Raw genomic sequence first — 21066 nt, forward strand, 5'->3', positions numbered from 1 at the left:
CCATAGCCCCCCCTTTTACGCTTCCGTCCTGACGCAAGTGCGGGGCCGCCTCCCGCACTGCGGACTAGCCCTTGGCCCTACCGTAGTCAGTTTCTTGGAGCATGCGCAGTCGCCTTTCGTGCCTTGGGCGTACGTCAAGATGGCGGCGTCCCTGTCGTGTTCTTTGCTGAGGCGCCTTCTTAACCTTTCGCCCTTCAGAGGTGCCTACGGAGTTCAGGTAACTCCTTGGAGCACACTTTGCACAACCGCAATTTAGTTATACTTTCTCTAGGTTATTGCTGGGAATCCAGGAGCGGAGACCTTCCCAAGTGCTTATGCCTTGGCCGGCTAGGCAGCACTGCTTCCACCACCCTTTCCTTCTCACCGTTTTCAGTGCTGCGTGGCTTTTTAATCTTTAGCCCAGGGCAAAGAGCCCGGGTTAGATATCATTCTTTTCCCGTTACCATCGCGGCTAAAGAACTAGGTAAAGGATTGGACCTCTTGGTCATACACAACCAGCTCTTAAGTATGCGTATGGTGTTTAAACCTGATTGTCTAGAGTGATCTTGGGTTGAGGGAGACTAACTTTTACCTGCTGTGATATCTCCCAGTAAAGCCAGGATACGTTCTCAAGACCTGGGGACCAATTTCTCCGCTTTCTCTCACTAAATTATTTTATTATTGTTATTATTATTATTATTTTAATCAGAGCATACATGAGACCTTAACTCAGTCCTTTGGATTGACGTTTCCCTCCAGCCTCATGTACTCACCACACTGGAAGTTCTTGGTAGGGCACGGTAGGTTCTTGGTAGGGCAGGGTGAGATAGAAAGGCTTGCACAGCTGCCACTCCCTAAAGTGGGACTGAAGACTGGTGACAGGGGGTCACCACGGAGTTAATAACAGCTTTGGTAGCTTTAAAGCTAGCGTTAGTACTCAAGTTTGTTCTGACCTATGGAATGTTGACCTTCAACTTTTTTAAGACTGGGCAATTTCATGATCCAGGATTGGATTGGGTTGGAGATTGCCCTGTCATATGCATCCTCTCCCTGCCAGGCATCTTCCTTCCAAGAAGTTAGACATTCTCCCTTTTCCTTTCTTCTCACTTTCCTCCACTAGACTCAGTACATTCTCAAAAGCACGACTATATCATAGGTGTCTTCTCAAATACGCCTGCTTCCCAGTCACTTAACCTAGTTACCCTCTCATATTAGCTTTTCCTTCAGGGTCCAGTCAGAGACAGGAATAGTGGTTGATGATACCAATTTTACCCTAACAAAAATGCTACTTTCTCTGTATATTCTTACTATATTCCATTAGTACAGTGGACATGAATTCCCCTTCTGCTAACATGTGGGCAGTGAGACAATCAGGTCCTTTCCTTGAGCTCTTTTTCTGATTTTTTTGGCCCTCTTTTTATAGGTTCCCCTCCAGACTCTTTGCACCAAAGCCCTTCCTGAGGAAGATTCTTTGCCCCTAGATCCCATAACCCCTTATAAGAATGAACCCTGGAAATATCTGGACTCAGAAGGTACCTCTGAATGGGAAAGGGGAGGATCACAGCGGTCTGAAATAAGTGGACAGAGACATTTCTATTACCCACCCCCCCAGAAATAACTTGTGTGGTTTTTCATTTCAGAATACCAGAATCGCTATGGTTCTCGCCCTGTGTGGGCTGACTACCGTCGAAACCACAAAGGTGGCATACCCCCTCAGCGAACTCGAAAGACCTGTATTGTGAGTTTCTGAAGGTGGTACACGGATGGGATGGGATGTAGAGTGTGGATGGAGGCCATAGTGACCATGGCAGCAGTACTTTTTCTCATAGGACTTTGAACATCTTCACTTACCAGTTTTTTCTCTCCACAGCGTAGAGACAAAGTTGCTGGGAATCCCTGCCCCATCTGCCGGGATCCCAAGCTGCATGTCGACTTTAGGGTAAGGGGAATCTTTTCTTCAGAGTAAGGACTTGGAGTTTCTTCATAGTGCTAAAGAGATTACCATAGGTGTCCTACTCTTCTTCATAGTGTAGTACTCCTATAGTTTATTTTGCATTGACTTTCTAGTAACAGAAAAACATTCCTCTCTCCAGCCTCTTGCTCTCTATTGTGGATCATACTAAAAAGTTTCATCTCTTATATGTGAAATTTACAGTTTACATTGTAAGGCCAGAAGAATACCTGTTTTTAATGGGAGAGCAATACCCAAAGGTTCATTTGTATCCATCACAATTATTGGCAAGTAGATTGGGCTAGTTTTTTTCTGTGCGTGTGTTTGTTTTTGTTTTATTGTTGTCATGTTGTGTGATGGCCTGCTGAGACTTGGGGTTGGAGAGCAGATACATGAAGCAAGATACAGAGTCTAATTATTTTTCAAAAAGCCTTTATTGCCAGGACAGAATTTCCTCCCTAAAGAGTACAAAAAACGATATAAAAATATGGGGAAAAAATGGGAAAATGCTATTCTGAGCTTGCAGTGAAGGCATTAGAGCAGAAGCTGAATGGTCATCAAGGGAGCTGGAGGAAATTCGTGTATCAGTAAGCAGATGGGGGTGTCTGACTGCTCTCAGGTCCTTTCAGACACAGTTGTGGAAGGGTCCAATAGATAGATAATATCTCAATTTCAACTGTGTACAATTGGTTGTAAAAAGAGAACATAAGCAGTTGTATACAGTTCAGAAGCCATTACGTGACCGAGGAAGAGACACAGGTTATAGGTTGAATAGTTCAGATGATTCTGCTTGCTCTTTTACTCCACACACGTATCTACTTTTTTCCTTGGGTGTCATCTCCTATTGATTGACCTGCTGGCCAACGGGCATTCTACACAATTAAGACTATAAAATTGTTCTTAGTAAATATATATGTTATACATAGTATGCTGTTGTGTACATTAATATTTTACACGTGTGCATTACAACATATATTTCTGGGTGATTTCATGGATTGCCAACTGACTATCCCCAATTTGTTTTGCATGAAAGGCTGATTTTAGAACCTAACCCCTGCAGGAGAGGATTCTATGTAAGTCTCAGTGACAGAATGTAGAGTGTGCACATAAAATGGTTGGAAGGTCAAGAAAGGGGAAACGTTTGCTGGAGTTTTTAAGAATGTGTTTAGCAAAGTGATGGGGCTAGAAAGAGGGTAACACCTGAAGAGATACAGAGGAGTTAAGGATGTCTGACTTGTGTACAGATTGTGCACTTCCAGTCTCTCAAGGTCTTGGTGCTCTCCCTGCCGTCTCTCATGTTTCCCCACCACTTTCCTCCCACAGAACCTGAAGCTCTTGGAACAATTTGTCTGCGCCCACACGGGTGTCATCTTTCATGCTCCGTACACAGGTTAGCCCATCATCCCTGTCACCACCAGAATAACTTTTCCTTGGAGCACTTCTTGTTTATTCAGTCACACAACAGGTATTTGGTGGTTCCTACGTATGGCATAAAAAAACATTGATTGAACGTGTTTGGAAATCCTGCTTTAATGGGAATCTTCACATGCTAAAGCAATTATATGTGGACAAAAGATATAAGCAAGTACCAATGTAAGTAAACTATCTCAACAGAGCTCTTAGAAGATAAGTCGTGGTGATTATCTCCTTTCTGTAGAGTCTCTGCTTTTACAAAAATTGACTGTCATTGGTCACAAACAGACACAAGTCTCCAGAGTGAAATCCCATCGTGCAATTTTTAGGCACTATCTCTTAATCCCTTCCCAGTCTACAGCTCCTACAGAGCACTCTGGGGGCTCTCCTGCTCGATGGAGGCTTCAGCTGGGTTTGTGAGGGGCACCTCGAGCATTGATTGGCTCAGGTGGGGGACCACTCTCTTCTCGGAGATGACTGATAAATTGACTGCATGTAAGTTCTTTTTGCCATCGACAATCCAATTAGCTCTAACTCTCTCAAATTTGGAATTGTAATCCTTCCTAACAATGCAAGGTTACATCCATTCCTTAACGATGGTCACAGGCCAAATAAGGCCCCCTGCTGTTTCCATTTATTTTCATATTGTCTACAACTGCTTTCAAACTACAATGGCAGAGTTGAGTAGCTGAGACAGGGACTGTAGGACCTGCAGAGCCTGAAATTTATGTGGCCCACCACAAAAATTTTGCCAACCCCTGCTCTAAAGCAAGATAAATTTGCAGAACTAATCTGAATCCACCATTTTGTGGAAGGCAGCATGATCAGTGGAGTTTGGTTTGTCGGGGAGTTTTAAAGAGGAGCATTTAGGGGCGCCTGGGTGGCGCAGTCGGTTAAGCGTCCAACTTCAGCCAGGTCACGATCTCGCGGTCCGGGAGTTCGAGCCCCGCGTCAGGCTCTGGGCTGATGGCTCAGAGCCTGGAGCCTGTTTCCGATTCTGTGTCTCCCTCTCTCTCTGCCCCTCCCCCGTTCATGCTCTGTCTCTCTCTGTCCCAAAAATAAATAAACGTTGAAAAAAAAAAAAAAATAGGAGCATTTATAGTCAAGCTATGGAAAGTTAAAGGGACTATTTTGCTACTCTCTCAGATCACCTTCTCCAGATCTGGAAACCTTTCTTCCTTTATATTTTGTTTAGGTTTATTTATTTTCTTTGAGAGAAAGCAAGAGTGAGTGAGGGGGGCGGGGCAGAGAGAGAGAGGGAGAGAGAGAGAATCCCAAGCAGACTCCACGTTCAGCGCAGAGCCTAATGCAGGGCTTGATTTCATGAACTGTGAGAACGTGACCTAAGCCAAAATCAAGTCAGATGTTTAACAGATTGAGCCATCTAGGCACCCCCCTTTCTTGCTTTATTGACTCATTCTTTGTGGATTGTCCAATCTAAATCTTTAATCAACCATACTTGCCCTTTGAATTTTGTTCTGCTGTCTTGGAGGCTTTACCATCAAATGGCTTTTCTGTGGTGGCTAGATCCTCTTAAAGTCTTCATCTCAGCTCTCAGAAAGGGGGGATTCTTTCCATTGGATAGATGGGGAAACTGAGGCCCATGGAGGGGTCAGAGAACTGGGATTATTAGAGCAACTTTTTCAAACCCAGCTCTTTATCATCATATAGAAGTAGTTATATACTTTATTTACTGTGCTTTTCAGAACAAGCACCAAGTTCTCTCTCTCTCTCCCTTCAGGGGTCTGTATGAAGCAACACAAGAAGTTGACCCAAGCCATCCAGAAAGCCAGGGATCATGGTGAGCATAAGGGGCACAGTGCAGTTTTGTGCCATAAAGAAGGTGATTTAGGGCTGGAGGGCGGATATAAATGCTACCGATCTGAAAAGGTGGTACCCAACGTGCTCTTCCCAAAAAATCTTTCAGCACTCCACTGGTCCCTTTTTCCCTCTCCTGAGTCTTTTACCTTGTCCTTGTCCTATTCTGTTATTCTTCCTCTTTCCTTTCTCTTCCCTAACTATTGGTCCCAATGCCAGAGATAAATCATAGGGGATCTTTGTATAAATCTCTGGCCCTAGGCTCCATGACACCTTCGCAGAAATTTTAAAAAGGTATACCTCTGCTAGGGCAGGTGCACCTTTATAGTCCTGGTGCAGAGCTGCACGGTTTGGCAGGCAAGAGCCCAGGCAGTAAGTATGTCAGTCCTCATTGTCCCTTGTCCAGTTGCCTTTGTGCAGTGTACAACATGCATAAATGTACCCAGTGGCTCTGACTGGTTCCTCCCTCCCTTTATAGGTCATTTTATTTATTGTCTTGACCTGAACTACTCTTCCTTGCTTCCTTCCTTCACTTTCTCTTTTTTTAATCCCCTAGGTCTCCTCAGGTACCACATTCCTCAGGTTGAACCTCGGGACCTTGACTTCAGTACCTCTCATGGAGCTGTGAGTGCTACTCCACCAGCGCCCAGCCTGGTGTCAGGTGACCCCTGGTACCCATGGTACAGCTGGAAACAGCCACCAGAGAGAGAGCTGTCCCGTCTTCGACGCCTCTATCAGAGTCATCTCCGAGAAGAGAGTGGTCCCCCACCTGAGTCAATGCCCGAATTGCCACTCACAACCCCAGCTGAAGCCTCCTCCACTGAGCAGGAGAGCCCCCAGAGTGCTCTGTAGGAGCTGTATCCTGGGAAGGGATTATAAGAGATAGTGCCTAAAAATTGCATAATGGGATTTGACTCTGGAGACTTGGGTCTGTTTGTGGCCAGTGGCAGGCCCAGGGCCCGAGAAAAGAAATGATTGTGTTGTTGAAGGGAAAAAATACATTTGAGGCTTAGGGAGGGCAAGACAGATGTGTATGGGAAACCCCAACCCCTATATATTGTAAATAGGCTAAACATTCTGTTACTGCTTCAGACTTCTGCTAACTCAACTTTCCACAATAAAGCTATATCTCTGTTTATGGTCTGAGTTTCAGATTAATGCCATTTGTGTGGGGGAAATGGCTGCTGTGGGGAGGGGAGGGGTGAAGCTTGCGCCAGAGCAGCCAGTGACTCTTGGAACCAGGAGCCACCAGAAATGGGCAGTTGGGCCATTAGGTCATGATCACCTTTCTGGCCTCCTGTGCCCAACTCTGTGTTAGTGTTCCCACCATACCAGCTGTTTGGCGGGTGGTATGTTAAAGGGTTGGAGAATGGGTCTTCAGGTTAGGAAAAATGCATTGCTATGGCCCTAGCTATGTGGGATGTGGGGTAGGGGAGTGGCATTGCTAAGGGACTGACTGGCCTGGGGAGAACGGCGTCTCCAGGGCTGGCTGCCAGGAAGCTCGTGCTGCCCCTAGAGGCGGGTCCTGAGCCCCTCCACTGCCAGGAAATAAGGGTTCCCAGAAGCACTTCCTCCCCTCCACCTCCTTCGAGGAGGAGCGGAAGTGACGTGTTGCGGGGCGGGTCTGTCCACGCACAATGGGCCATGGAGTTCTCTTTCGATGTGGACGCCCTGCTGCCGGAGCGGATCACGGTGCTGGACCAGCACCTGCGACCCCCAGCCCGGCGACCCGGAACCACAACGCCGGCCCGGTGACATCTCAAATTCGCCCCAAGGCCCTTCTCTCCTAGTTTCTCTCAAAAAATGGTCCAGGCACCACGCCCCCTTTTCACGGAATAGTGGCCCTGCCTTTTGTGGTTCTGGCTTGCCCTTTGGTGACCTTTGACCCTAGACCTGGTGGAGTTGGTCGCCACTTGCATCTGTGACCTTTCACTCTTAGGCCTGATTTGTTCTAACCAAAGCCCTTCCGGCTTCCCCACAATAACCTCAGGGAAGAAGGAGTGTACTGTTTTGAAAAGAGGTGTGGCAAAAGTTTGGGTTCCAGAAAGGTGGGGTGGAAAATCAGATTGGAAAGGTAAAGTCAGAGAGTCTTAAGTGCTGAACCTGGATTGAGGTTGTGGCCAATGTTACCAGGATCCTCTAATTCAGTAAGTATCTGATTCTTTGTTTCCTTTCTTTCTGTAGTGTTGACCTGCAGCAGCAAATTATGACCATTGTAGATGAACTGGGCAAGGCTTCTGCCAAGGTACTGGGGAGTCTTTAGATGGAGAAAAGGGCGGGGTGGGGGGAATCTCTCTGGGGCCAGTAGATAAGAGAGGCCTAGGTCCTTGGGAATGGACTTGCAGAAAGTCTCTCTTCATCTTCCCGGCAGGCCCAGCATCTTCCTGCTCCCATCACCAGTGCATCAAGGATGCAGAGCAACCGCCATGTTATGTATGTGCTCAAAGACACTTCAGCGCGACCGTAAGTGCCAAATGCCCTTCCATCCCATATTTTATTCCTTCCAACCCCAGCCCCTCTCCCTTTTTTGACTCTCCCAATAGCTGCTACTAGCTTGTTTCATTATTCTTCCCATCCTGCAGAGCTGGAAAAGGAGCCATTATTGGCTTCCTGAAAGTTGGATACAAGAAACTCTTTGTGCTGGTGAGTGTTACTGGAAGCTGAGAGTTCACATGCCTTGGCTTTTGAGAATAAAAGGGCTGGATGTTGGGAGGGGGCAACGATGTCTGTCCTAAAAGATATTTGTTCTTTACCTCTTAGGATGATCGTGAGGCTCACAATGAGGTAGAACCACTTTGCATTCTGGACTTTTACATCCATGAGTCACTTCAACGCCATGGCCATGGACGAGAACTCTTCCACTATATGTTGCAGGTGTCATTTAGCTTTTCACCAGTCCATCCAAAATAGAGATCAAAGGCCCCTTTGCCCTGACCACTCCCAAAGGCCCTGACTTCCACCCTCCTCCCTGCCACATTCCCATATCCTCCTATCCCCTTCCCAGGCTGCTGGGTTCCTCTTGGCATGCTTTCCCCCAACCTTCTCCTACCCTGAGTCTCCTGTCTTTGCAGAAGGAGCGGGTTGAACCACACCAACTGGCCATTGACCGACCATCACAGAAGCTGCTTAAGTTCCTGAATAAGCATTACAACCTGGAGACCACAGTCCCACAGGTTAGAGGCTTCAGAGGGTAGATCCTCATTGAACATTCCCATTGAATGTATTTATTATTTGGGGGCAAAGAAATGGCGTCTTCCATGCATTCCTTATTACCCATTATATAGGATTTATTCTGTGTAGCTAATCTCTTCTCCCCCAGCTCCCCCCCCCCCATTTTTTTATGGTACCATCTCTCATTCTGCAGCTATTCACTTTCATGTATTTTGATTTTTCGTTATTGGCTGTTCTGTATACCCAATAATATGTTTGTGCCCCAAACATAGCCAGTTTTCACCTCATTTTTACACAGGCCTTTACTCAATCAATATTTATTAAGGCCCAGAGTAATATATATTCCTTGTTTTGGGGGAGTTTTGGCCTAATAGGGAAGGTGGTTTGTGTATAAGTAAATATGATACAATGTACTAATGCTATCCATTCATTTAACAAATATTTATTGGGCAGTTGACACTGTTTTGCACACTAGGAATACTTTACTCAACAAAACAGACAAAAGTCTCTGCCCTTGTGCAGTTTATATTCTTGTTGGGGAAACAACCGTAACAAATGACTATGTAGTATGGTTGATGATAAGTGCTCTGGAAAGAGGAGAGGCACTGAGAAGGCTTGCAAGTACCATTGTGGGGATGGGAGTTCATGGAGTTGCAAGTTTAAATAGGATGATCAGGGGCACCTGGGTGGTCTGTTAAGCATCCCATTCTTGGTTTTGGCTCAGGTCATGATCTCACAGTTCGTGAGTTCAAACCCAGCATTGGGCTCTGTACTTGGCTGCTTGGGAGTCTCTCTCTCTCTGCTCGCTCCCCTGCTCACTCTCTCTTGCAAAATAAATAAGCTTCAAAAATTTTAAATGGGATAATCAGGGAAGGCCTCACTGAGAAAGTGCCATTTGAGCAGTAACTTAAAGGAAGTGAGAATAAGAGCCAGGTAATATCTGGAGAGAGGGCATCCAGCCAGAAGGAATGGCTAGTGCAAAGTCCATGAGACAGAATGTGCCTGAATGAATGAATTGGCTGGTGTGGCTAGAGCAGTTTGAGTGAATGGGAGTGTGGTGGATCAAGTAGCAAGGGGGAGGAAGAACATTTCAGACCTTACAGGTATTGCAAAGGCTTTGGCGTTTGCTCTAAGTGAAAAAAGGAGAGTCATCATAGGAGTTTGAGCAGAGACATGATACAATCTGATTTAATGAGACCACTTTGGCTATTAAGAATAGCAATAGGGGAGCAAGGATATAAGCAAGCAGACTAGTGAGGAAGCAACAATCTTGATGGAAAATGGTGGGGCTGAAACCAAGATGGTAGCATTAGAGAGGGTAAAGGGTGGTCAGATTTTAAATATTTTGAAGTTAAATAAGATATCCTAATAGATGATCTGTGGAGAAAGAGAAAGAGAAAGAAGGAGTTAAGGATGATCCCAAACTCGGCCTGAGCCATTGGACAGATGAAATTTGCTTAACTGAGATGGTAGGTGGAGCAGCTTTGGAGAGAAATGGTAGGAGTCCATTTTGATTTTGTTAATCCTAGGTTGAGTTGACAGTTGGGTACTTCTTTGGAGTCCACAGAAGAGATTTGGAATAGAAAGGTCTCAGCATACATAGGGTGTTGAAAGCAATGAGATAGGAGGAGATCACCAAGGAGTGAGTATAGAAAGAAAAGTGGTTCAAGGACTTGAGCCACTGAGCACTTTTTTTTTTTTTTTAAGTTTATTTACTTTGAGAGAGACAGAGCTGTGAGTGGGGGAGGGGCAAAGAGAGAGGGAGAGAGAATCCCAAGATCCCAAGCAGGCTCCACACTGTCAGTACAGAGCCTACTGTGGGGCTTGGTCCCATGAGCCATGAGATCACAACCTGAGCTGAAACCAAGAATCAGGTGTTCAACCCAGGTGCCCCAAGCACTCTTTTAAGGGGTGTCACCAGAGGAGGAGAAGAACCAGCACATGTGACCAAGGAGCGACTAGTGAAGTAGATGAAAATTTACAGGTAGGTAGGGTGACCTGGAAGACTAATGAAGAAAACATTTCCAGGAGGAAGGAATGGCTTAATGAGTCAAATGCTGCTGATTAGTGAGGTCAGAAGAGGCCTGAGAGGTGACTGTTGTATTTAGCTGCCTGAGGGCACTGGTGATCTTGACAAGGGGTTTTGGTGTAGTGGTGGGTAGAAGCCTGGATGGATTGGGTTTAAGGAGATTGAGAAGCCAGGAAGTGGAGAGGGCAAGAATAGGCCATAAATGCTGCTTTAAGGGGAACAAAGAAATAGAGCAAGAGCTAGAGGGGAAAGTGGATTAAGACAGGGTTGACAATTTCCGTTTGGAAGAACCAGCAATATAAGAATGACTTAATAGAAAATGTGATGTCAGAACATGGGGAGAATTGCAGAAGCAATGTCATTGAATGGGCAGGAGGGGTTGGGATTGGGTTGACAAGTTAGCTTTGGATAGGAGCATGGACAATCCACTAACATGATTTGATTGATGTGCTTACAGAAGAAGGTATAAAGACATGGTGGTGAGTGCTACCTTGGGGTGGGGGTTGGGTAAAGGAAGGCTTGACTTAGTTTAATCGTGAAAGCTGAATGTCATGGGGACAGAAGTAGGCAGGCTAAAGTGCATTTCCTATAGAGGAACCAGCATGAGCACAAGCAGATAGGTATTCAGATACCTTTTAGGGTACTACAGGCAGTATGGTGTGGCAGGAATGCTGTGCATGTGCAATAATTATTGCTGGAGTAGGAGGGTGGGCCTGTAGACAGGGTCAAGGCAGGAGATAGGCAGGATCTATTAATATTTAGAATGTCCTCCCCTAATACATTGTTCCATTAAGAGGCAGTGGAGAGTGGTGGGAGGAGCATACCATATTGGGCATACCAAGGTAACCTGTAGACCAAAGCATTGTAGAGTATAATTATGTAAATAATGATTCATGAGCTCTGTGTGCTGTCTACATGCATCATCTTAGTTGATCTTTGTACCTCTCTTTGAGATGGGTGCTTTTATTGACCCCACTTAGGGGTTTATACAGATGAGCAACTTGACCAAGTTCACACAGCTAATAAGTGGCAGAGCAATAACCTGAACCCAATGCCCACTCTTTTTTTTTTTTTTTTTAATTTTTTATTTATTTTTGAGGGAGAGAGAGACACACACAAAGTATGAGCAGGGGAGGGGCAGAGAGAGGAGACACAGAATCTGAAGCAGCCTTCAGGCTTTGACCTGTCAGCACAGAGCCTGACATGGGGCTAGAACCCACGAACTGTGAGATAATGACCTGAGCCAAAGTCAGATGCTTAACCAACTGAGCTACCCAGGCATCCCAGCTATTGGCCACTCTTTATGACTACACTATATTCCTGGCCGAAATGCTGCAGCTAGAATCAAGATTCTGGGGCTTAAGTCCTGGCTGTGTCACTTGTTAGCTATTTGGCTTTCGGCAGGCCATGTTTCCAAGCCTTTTTATTCTTCTTTAACATTATGACTACAAGGATTGTTGTGAAGGTCAAACTGAATGTGGTTTGACAAAATAACTCTAAAATGGTCAATTGGCACCCTGTCCTCCAGCATGTCTTCTCTTAACAATTCTACCCATTTGAACCCTGCTTAATTCTTAGTTTTTTCTCATTGTTTATATACTTAAACTATTTGGTCTTGTTAATGTGTGTGAATCCTTAAGTTTTTGTTTTGACAGTTCGGGATGCCTCATCTTCCCTGATGTTTTGTGTGCTGTCTTTCCCATTTGCTTGGGTCCTGGGAGAACTAAAAAGTAGGGTATGGGTTTTTGTTTTTGTTTTTTTCTGTTTTTTTTTTTTTTTTGTTTTTTTTTTCTTTGGGTTTTTTGTTTTTGAGATAAAATGCACTGTTTTAACTATCTAAAATATACAGTTTAGTGATTTTTAGTATTTTCACAATGTTGTGTGATTATTCCTGCTAATTCTAGACCATTTCTGTGATAAAGAGAAACCCAGAACTCATTAAGCAGTCACTTCCCATTCCCCTTTCCCCAGCCTTTGTCAACCAGTAATTTACTCTGTGGATTTGCTTATTCTGTACATTTTATATAAATGGAATCATACGATATGTGGCCTTTGTGTTTGGCTTTCACTTAGCATAATGTTTTCAGAGGGTTCATCCGTTGTAGCATGTATTGGTACGTCATCACTTTTTATGGGTGAATAATACTCCATTATTTGGATATATCGTATTTTGTTTATCCATTTATCATTGTTTATCCATTTATCAGCTGATTCAGATTTGGTTGTTTCTACTTTTTGGTTATTATGAATAATACTGCTGTGAATATTTGTGGGCAAGATTGTGTTTGCACATATCTTTATAGTTCTTTTGGGTATATGCCTAAGAGTAGAATTGCTGGGTCAAATGGTAATTCTTTATCTGTTTGAGGAACTGACAAGATGTTTTTCCACAATGACTGCAACATTATACATCTTCTACCAGCAATGTACAGTATTCCAAGTTCTCATTATCCTTACTAACATTTGTCATCCTAGTGGCTATGCACTGTTATCTCTTTGCAGTTTTGATTTGCATCTTCTTGATGACTAATACAGATCTGCATCTTTTCAAATGTTTATTGGCCATTTGCTTATCTTCAGAGAAATGTTTATTCCAAGTCCAGTATCAAGTCCCATTTTTAAATTGTGTTCTTTTTTTTAATTTTTTTTAATGTTTATTTTTGAGAGAGAGAGAGACAGAGCGTGAGAGGGGGGAGGGTCAGAGAGAGCGGGAGACACAGGATCCCAAGCAGGCTCCAGGCTCTGAGCTGTCAGTACAGAGCCCAACGTGGGGCTTAAACTCACAAACCATGAGTTCATGACGAGCTGAAGTTGGACGCTTAACTGACTGAGCCACCCATTTACACCCTCCCTTAAATTGTGTTCTTTGTTCTTAAGTGTTCTTTATATATTCTAGATATAACACTCTTATCAGATGTATGATTTGCAAAGATTTTCTATTCTGTGAGTTTTTTCATTTTTTCCTTCCTTCCTTCCTTCCTTCCTTCCTTCCTTCCTTCCTTCCTTCCTTCCTTCCTTCCTTCCTTTTTAAGTTTACTTATTTTGAGAGAGACAGAGCACAAGCAGGGGAGGGCCAGAGAGAGGGAGAGAGAGAATCCCAAGCAGGTTTCATGCTGCCAGCCGCAGAGCCTGATTCAGGGCTCTAACTCAAACACCAGGAGACAGTGACCTGAGCTGAAACCAAGAGTTGGACACTTAACCAACTGAGCCACACAGGTGTGCCCCGTCTTTGCATTTTCTTAATTGTGTCTTTGGAAGTACAAAAGGTTTTGCTTTTGATGAAGTCCAATTAATTTTTTTCTTTGCTTTCTTATGCTTTGGTGTCATATTTAAGAAACAATTGTCTAATCCAGGTCATGAATATTATTCCCTATGTTTCCTTTTAAGAGTTTCATAGTTTTAGCTCTTAACAATTAAATCTTTGGGGCACCTCACTGGCTCAGTCAGAAGAGCATGCAATGCTTGGTCTCTAGGCTATGAGTTGAACCCCATGTTGGATGCAGAGACTACATACATACATACATACATACATAAAGTTTAAAAAATTAAAAAAGAAATTGAGATCTTTGACCCAGTTGAAGTTATTTTTGTCTAGTGTGAGGTGTAGGCCCACATTCAGTATCTTGCATGTGAATATTCAGTTGTCCAAGCACCGTTTTTTGTTTTGTTTTGTTTTTTCCTTTTCAAATTTTTATTCAAATTGTAGTTAACATACAGTGCAATATTGGTTTCAGGGGCAAAATTCAGCAATTCATCACTTACATACAATGCCTGGTGCTCATCATAACAAGTGCCCTCCTTAATAACCATCACCCATGTAGCCCATCCCCCACTTACCTCTCTCCATCAACCCTCAGTTTGTTCTCTATCTTTAAGGTCTCTTGAGGCACCTGGGTGACTCAGTCAGCTAAGCGTCCGACTCTTGATTTTGCCTCAGGTCATGATCTCATGGTTCATGAATTCCAGCACTGACAGCACAGACCCTGCTTGGGATTCTGTCTCCCTCTCTCTTCCCGCCCCCCTGCTTATGCTCGCTCTCTCTCTCTCAAAAAAAATAAAGCTTAAAAAAACTAAAAAGCAAAAGAGTCTCTTACAGTTTGTTCCCCCATGTCATATGTTCATTTGTTTCATTTCTTCAGTTCCACATATGAGTGAAATCATAAGGTATTTGTCTTTCTCTGACTTATTTCACTTAGCATAATACATTCTAGCTCCATCCATGTCGCTGCAAATGGCAAGAGTTCATCCTTTTTTATGGCTTAGTAATATTCCATTATAGATATACCATTTCTCTCTCTCTCTCTCTCTCTCTCTCACACACACACACACACACACACACACACACACACACACGGACTCTTTATATAGTTGGACTTTTGTTGATAGTGCTGCTATAAACATTGGGGTGCATGTTCCCTTTTGAATCTGTGTTTTTATATCCTTTGGGTAAATACCGAATGGTGCAATTGCTGGATCACAGTGTAGTTCTATTTTTAACTTTTTGAGGAACCTTCCAGAGTGCCAAGCACCATTTGTTTAAAAAGCTGCTTTTCCTCGCATCGAATCATCTTGGCATCCTTGTTGAAAATTGACCATAAACACATGGGTTTATTTCTGGGCTCTATTCATTCCAATGGTCTCTCTCTGTGTCCATCTTTAGGCCTCTTCCATACCATTTTGATTACCATACCTTGTAGAAAGTTTTGAAATCAGGAAGTGTGAATCCTCCAAGATGGTCTTGGCTATTTGAGGTCTTTTATAATTCCATATCAACTTTTAGGATCAGCTTATCAGGGTTTGAGTTTTTGACTAATTCTGTCAACAAGGACAGGAAGGCTGGCTTTTTGTTCCTCCCACTATGTTTTTTTTAGGACAAGTTCTGTCCCCAGGTAGTGCTGAATGGCTGAATGGACAACTATATTTCACTTGTTTCATCTTATAGGTCAACAACTTTGTGATCTTCGAAGGCTTCTTTGCCCATCAGCACCGTAAGTTTTCTCAATTTGTGTGTGTTGGCCAAGTAGTTGGGGTGAGGGGAAGGAAAGAGGTGGATTCTTGATCCCATTGGCCCCCTCACTGAGGGGCACCACCACTTCCTTCCTCACAGGGCCCCCTGCTCCCTCCCTGAGAGCATCTCGACATTCTCGTGCTGCTGTGGTTGATCCTACACCTGCTGGTAAAGCTGCAGTGAATGGGTAGAACTGTAGGGCCATAGTGGCTAGTTCCTCTGGAGGCCACGGGGAGCATAGTGCAATCATGGGCAATTTGGGAGAATTCTAAAGCAGCCGAAGTCTCTGGCAATTGTTACCCATTTGCCATTGCCATTGTGAGCTTAGTGCATCTTAGGTTTGTTAGAACTTTAACCAAGTGAGTTCACTGGGAGCCTGTTTGAGGATTGGTATTGATGGGGTCTCTTGCCCCTTCAGGTCCGTCAAAATAGGCCAGAGTCACATTCCTTTGCAAACCCCTCAGGTTTCTGTCAGTCAGTGAGGGACAGACAAGTGTAGTCAGCCCTTCCATTTCCAATCATAGAATAGTGACACAAATGGTCCAAAGTTTAAATATATATTAGTTTTAAAAAACAATGCTCAAAATTTAGTATTTCCAACCAAATAATGAAATTGATCTGGAGAAACCAAACCTAGGAGGTACTGAAATGCTGCCCAGCTTCCCCATTCCATCATACACACATGTTCCTTGCCAGTTTGGGCCCCACTCCTCCCTCTTCCTCACTGCCTCCCACAGGTAGAGAAGCACAGCTTGCACAGAAGTGCTCCCTTGTTGATCTGGTTTTGTGGCTAGCTCTCACCTCTTCCATGGCCAGGAAAGGGAGTAGCAGCCACCCAAAGAACAGTCTGTTACCAGTTATTAGTTTCGACCAGTGTCAGGCACTGGGAGGCAATTCATATCCATGACTCGCTTTGCTTGCCAAGGCTTCTTCCATCTAGCTCCTGCTGATTTAAAGGCTGTAAGAGGGAGTGAGAGCCAACAAGGACAGTGAGGACCGAGATCCACAGGGGAGGAGAGCACAGATAAAGCCTAAGTGGATTTGTTGAGAAGTCTCTCATTTACCACACATGATAGAGAACCTCTGGAAAGGGAAAGGGAGGGAGCAAATAGGAAAGTAAGGGGATGGAAAGTAGAGCTTTGGATAATATGTTAGCCTCCCATTTACTCTGCTAACTCCAGATGTCTTTGTTTTCTCCTCAAACTTTTGTTTTTCCTAAAAAAAGCTTAAGTTTTGTCCTATTTTTGCGCCAGAAGGAGAGGTTCTGCCCCACCCCAACCTCTCCAAAGCAATCCTCATTAACCAAGGGCTTTGTCCGTCTCATCTAGAGGGACCTGGGGTCCTCGTTGGCCCAGCTGGGACCATTCCACTGCCCCAGAATCCCAGGGGGGCCTGACAGCACCCACTGACAGTAAGAGCTCGCCTCCCTTAGCCATCCTTCTCCTGCATCACCCAGGCCCCAGAGTCTCCCCCTGGAACTTTTCCCCCAACTCTGCATTTGACCTACTCCTTCTGGCTCCCCTCAAAAATGCTCCAACATTTTCCTTGAATTCCCTCTTGGTGTGAAGGCATTGCCACAGAGCTGCTTCTGTGATGGAGCTGAACTCTCCTTCCCTGGGAAGAACTGTGGTGTCAGGGAGTAGAGGTTTGGGGTCATGGGGGTAGTGGCTGGGAGGAGGGGTGCAGGGTATGTCTCCTAATGCTTGCTTTGCCTGTGTCTTCTTCACTGACAGCTCCAGCAAGAAAGCTGCCACCCAAGAGAGCAGAGGGAGACATTAAGCCATATTCCTCTAGTGACCGAGAATGTAAGACTGGGGTAGGGTGGCTGGCTTGGGGACCTTAAGCCAGGGGAAGGATTAGTTCTCTCTAAAGGCTCTGATTTCTCTTTTTTCTACCCAAATCTTTGCTGTCATCACTCTCTTCCCTCTTTTTTTTCTTCTTTCTCTGTTGTGGTCTGTATTTTCCCTCTTGCCAGTTCTGAAGGTAGCTGTGGAGCCTCCTTGGCCCCTAAACAGGGCCCCTCGCCGTGCTACACCTCCAGTTCACCCACCCCCCCGCTCCAGCAGCCTGGGAAACTCACCAGAACGGGGTCCCCTCCGCCCCTTTGTGCCAGAGCAGGAGCTGCTGCGTTCCCTGCGCCTCTGCCCTCCACACCCTACTGCCCGCCTTCTGCTTGCTACTGACCCTGGGGGCAGTCCAGCCCAGCGTCGCCGCACCAGGTAATAGGAGTTAGGGAGGGTTAGGGAGCCTCAAAACTGTCAGAGAGGTTGTTAGAAATGGCAAAGGGCAGTTTGAATCCACCAGAGATGTGAAGCAATACGACATGTGGATTGGAGAGGCCTGAAACCTTTTGATAAGAATATATTGGAACAGAGTGGTATGGAGTGGTAGGAGTGGTATAGAAATAAACGAAGGAGCAGAATAGTATTTTATACGGAATCGAGTGTTTTAAAGTGAGAGACAGGAGGAAGGAAGAACACAGATCCACTGGATGGGGAAACGGAGTCAAATTGGGGAAATCTTGGTTTAATACTTACTGGGAAGATGCAGTGTCTCTGACATTTTGGGGAGCCACTGGCCCCATGTTAGTGCTTTGTATGGCAGCAGCCCATCTTAACAGGTGGAGTGGGCATCTCATTGATTTCTCTCCCTAGCTTTCTCTTCACTTCTGACTTTGCTTTCTGTTTTTCTCTCTCCCCCATTTTCCCTTTCCCTTTCTCCTGTCCATAACACCCTTCCTCAGCTCCCTTCCCCGCTCTGATGAGAGTCGATACTGACAGACAGCTACCCCTTCCCCTCCCGTGGAGACCCGGGATGGGCAGAGCCCCCTCTCCCTGAGAACCCCAGACCCACTCTTCCATTGTAGTCCCAGGTTTCAGTGGAACCTGACAGAGCTCATAGGATTCCCTCTTCCACTTTCTTGGGCAACAGTGTGGTCAGGGTCCTACATGGCCAAATACTTTGTAGCTTTTCTGCCTTCTTCCTAAGTGGGCTGCGAACACTCCCACAGACAGCCTGATTTGTTGCCAGATCCATCGATTGGGTGGCTCATACTGATTATCCAGAGAAGCACACTTTTGCTTGCTGTGTTAGACCCTAGAACACCAAGGAAGGTCCAAGGGCCTCCTCTGCCAGGGAAACTTTTAAGGAGTCTTGTTCATGGAATAAATCCCATAGTCCTTCCACAGTGTTACTGGTGGCTCTAATAACTGCTTTGTGCTGCCTACTACATTTATCTTCTCAGCCTGCTGAAGCCAACCAATGAGCTTTGCTTCAGAGCAGCTCAGTGATCTAGGACAGGGTCTTACCAGCTCCCCAAAGGGATCCACTCAACATTGCCAAACTCTAAATCTCCCCATGTTTTGTGTATGTATTGGGAACCCCCAAGCTGATGTCTGCTTTGAGGCTCTAGACTCCCCACACTTCTGAAGATACCATCACTTCCCCCAGATCCAGATACTGTGAAGGAGTTTGTTTCTTGGCAGCAGATCCTGTTGAGCACCCTGTGATCACTCTTAGCCATGTTTCAGAAGATAGGCCCTGAGTCTCAAGTATCTGTTAGCTCCTGGGATCCCCTCTTGTATACATCCCTCCCCAGTAGCTAGATGCTGATAAATGCCTGTCTGGTGAGGTTGTCTTGAGATGATGGGAGGAACTCTTCCTCTGGCCTTCCTTTCTTTCTTCCATAGCAAGATCCTTCCCTGCTCCATACCCAGGGTATGGAACATCCTTCCCCCTCCCTACCTTCTGAATGTGTGGTAGATCAGGTTACTCCCAGTGTGTTCCCCCATCCCAGTACTTGGGAGCAGGATCTCCCTCTCTCCCAACTCACTCCTTTTCCTTCCCCTTCTCAGTGTTGTTTGAATAAACTGCATTCTTTTGTGTTTTTTAAATGGACATTTTCAATGAAAGAAAAATCAAAAAAAAAATACAAAAACAAAAACAAAAAAACCCCCAAACTTCAGGTCTCAGCCTCTTTTGTGTGTCACCTGTTTTTTTTTTCCTTGCGATCTCTGGACCTCTGTGCCTCTCATCTTCCTTACCTCTGAGATCTACTGGATCTTCTGCAGGTTCCTTCTCCTGTCCATGTAGTCACTGGATCCTCTGTGTAGGCTTCTGGATCTACTCTCCCATTCCCTCCAGAAACCTCCAGCTCTCCCCAGTGACTTCTACCCTTTTGCATAGGCCAGCCATTGCTGAGATGTCAAGATTTGCCAACATCTCTGGGACCTACTCATTGCCTCCTGACTGTTCCCTGGATTCCTCTTCCCATTCTGGTTTCCTGCCCCTCTCCCACCCTTGGACCTCTCTCCGTACAATTTCTTTTACTCCTAAATTAAGCCTTGTCACTCCCTATTTCCCTCTGGTCTGACATATCCTTTAATTAAAATAACCATGTTTTCTAAACCAAACACCAGGGCATCTGGTCTAACAATTTTTTTTTGCCTATATGTGACTCTGGTTTTCTGACATAACTCGAATCACATTTAACCTTATTTTTAACACACTACCTCAACTAGAACTAAGACTACAGCAAACTAGGACTGCTCCAAAAAATCTTGCGGTATAAAATGAGCTCCCTACCCTTTTCTGCAGCATAGATTAGATTAAAACCCCATAGGAATGGTAATTACCCCTTTGTCTTTATCCTGTACTATTCCTTTCCTTTCTCTTCTCTGATTCCCCCCTCCATACCCACTTATCTTTCTTCCTGTAGCCTCTTCCCCATCATCTCCCATTTCTTCTACAGGGGGGCTCCCCCAGGGCTGGTAGCCCAAAGCTGCTGCTACAGCCGCCATGGGGGATTGAGTTCCTCATCCCCCAATACAGGTAAGTATTCATCCTTCCTTATCCTCAAACCAAGTAGACCATATTCACTACCTACTCCAGCCTTCCCATGACATGCCTGGTGTTTCCACAGGCAACCAAGAGTGGAAGCAGGGGGAACAGGAAACACAGAATAGGTGAGGTCTGAGCCCTTCCTCTACCAGCTTCCCACCACTTCTGACTCCTTTCCTAACATCACTGTCTGCTACTTTCTCCTTTGAACACCAGCTCCTCCCATAAATTGTTCTACCTACCATCCTTAAACCCTCTTTCCCCATAGGTTCAACTCGTGCTTACTTTGGCACTAAGGGGTTTCAGATTTGGACACATAGCACTAATGGTTTCAGCCTCATACTCACTCCATCATGTATCCTACTCTACATTAGGGCCAGACCTTGAAGAGCCCCTGATCTTAACTGCCACTCTAGTACCCCAGTAATTCACCTTCCATCTCCCTCTCACCTACCAGGTCTGCCAGCGAGGAGCAGGTCTTGTCACAGGATGGGTCTGGGGAGGAACTCATGCACACAGTTCCTCCACAGGCCCAGGCCCTACCAGCTCAGTCCTGGACAATGGGTGGGGACATGTTCAACGCCAGGTTCATTCGAAACTTGCAGGACCGTCGCAGCACTAGGCCTTGGTGACGGAAACCCTTTCTCACACCTTCAAAGTCAGTATAATTTCTCACTACAGGAGGTAGCCAAACAAAGCCCGCCCTCATAATGGAAATATTTATTCATTAATTCTTTCATTCATTCAACAGCTTTTCTTACCAGTGCCAAGTCATTTGTATTTTATTTTTAACCAGAGCAATAAAAGTTTATTTTTATCACGAGAGCTACTAAAAAACTTGATTGTTATTTCAGTCCC

The 21066-nt window shown here is 45.1% G+C and overlaps 2 protein-coding genes across 6 annotated transcripts; both read left to right on the forward strand.

Moving 5' to 3' along the window:
• The first annotated feature begins 66 nt into the window (after window positions 1-66).
• MRPS18B (mitochondrial ribosomal protein S18B) lies at window positions 67-6297 on the forward strand. The gene is made up of 7 exons (XM_025917212.2): window positions 67-217; window positions 1403-1511; window positions 1620-1717; window positions 1850-1918; window positions 3254-3320; window positions 5085-5144; window positions 5718-6297. Exons 1-7 carry the CDS (start codon window positions 140-142, stop codon window positions 6011-6013), a joined length of 777 nt encoding a protein of 258 aa, XP_025772997.1. The 5' UTR covers window positions 67-139; the 3' UTR covers window positions 6014-6297.
• Window positions 6298-6763: 466 nt separating this feature from the next.
• Window positions 6764-21033, forward strand: ATAT1 (alpha tubulin acetyltransferase 1). 5 transcript variants are annotated; one of them, XM_086706483.1, is made up of 13 exons: window positions 6764-6912; window positions 7346-7406; window positions 7533-7624; window positions 7744-7804; window positions 7922-7945; window positions 8233-8334; window positions 15304-15349; window positions 15469-15537; window positions 17103-17174; window positions 17345-17588; window positions 20120-20199; window positions 20291-20333; window positions 20666-21033. In XM_086706483.1, exons 1-13 carry the CDS (start codon window positions 6806-6808, stop codon window positions 20838-20840), a joined length of 1176 nt encoding a protein of 391 aa, XP_086562609.1. In that variant the 5' UTR covers window positions 6764-6805; the 3' UTR covers window positions 20841-21033. The 5 variants fall into 5 exon arrangements, with proteins under 5 accessions (XP_086562609.1, XP_086562607.1, XP_086562608.1 ...); XM_086706481.1 differs by having other exon boundaries at window positions 6765-6912; window positions 7922-8035; XM_086706482.1 differs by lacking the exon at window positions 15469-15537 and having other exon boundaries at window positions 6766-6912; window positions 7922-8035.
• Window positions 21034-21066: the final 33 nt, after the last annotated feature.

Source organism: Puma concolor, chromosome B2 (assembly GCF_028749965.1).
Source record: "Puma concolor isolate L17-30 chromosome B2, mPumCon1.1.hap2, whole genome shotgun sequence".
NCBI classification, from domain to species: Eukaryota; Metazoa; Chordata; class Mammalia; order Carnivora; family Felidae; genus Puma; species Puma concolor.

Excerpts from the sequence above, each read along its gene's own strand:
- MRPS18B (XM_025917212.2), top strand. The coding sequence starts at position 140 with ATGGCGGCGTCCCTGTCGTGTTCTTTGCTGAGGCGCCTTCTTAACCTT. Across the intron at positions 1,718-1,849 it reads GAACTCGAAAGACCTGTATT|CGTAGAGACAAAGTTGCTGG; the intron begins GTGAGTTTCTGA and ends TTCTCTCCACAG. Across the intron at positions 1,919-3,253 it reads AGCTGCATGTCGACTTTAGG|AACCTGAAGCTCTTGGAACA; the intron begins GTAAGGGGAATC and ends TTCCTCCCACAG.
- ATAT1 (XM_086706481.1), top strand. The coding sequence starts at position 6,806 with ATGGAGTTCTCTTTCGATGTGGACGCCCTGCTGCCGGAGCGGATCACG. Across the intron at positions 6,913-7,345 it reads GGAACCACAACGCCGGCCCG|TGTTGACCTGCAGCAGCAAA; the intron begins GTGACATCTCAA and ends TTCTTTCTGTAG. Across the intron at positions 7,805-7,921 it reads ACAAGAAACTCTTTGTGCTG|GATGATCGTGAGGCTCACAA; the intron begins GTGAGTGTTACT and ends TTTACCTCTTAG.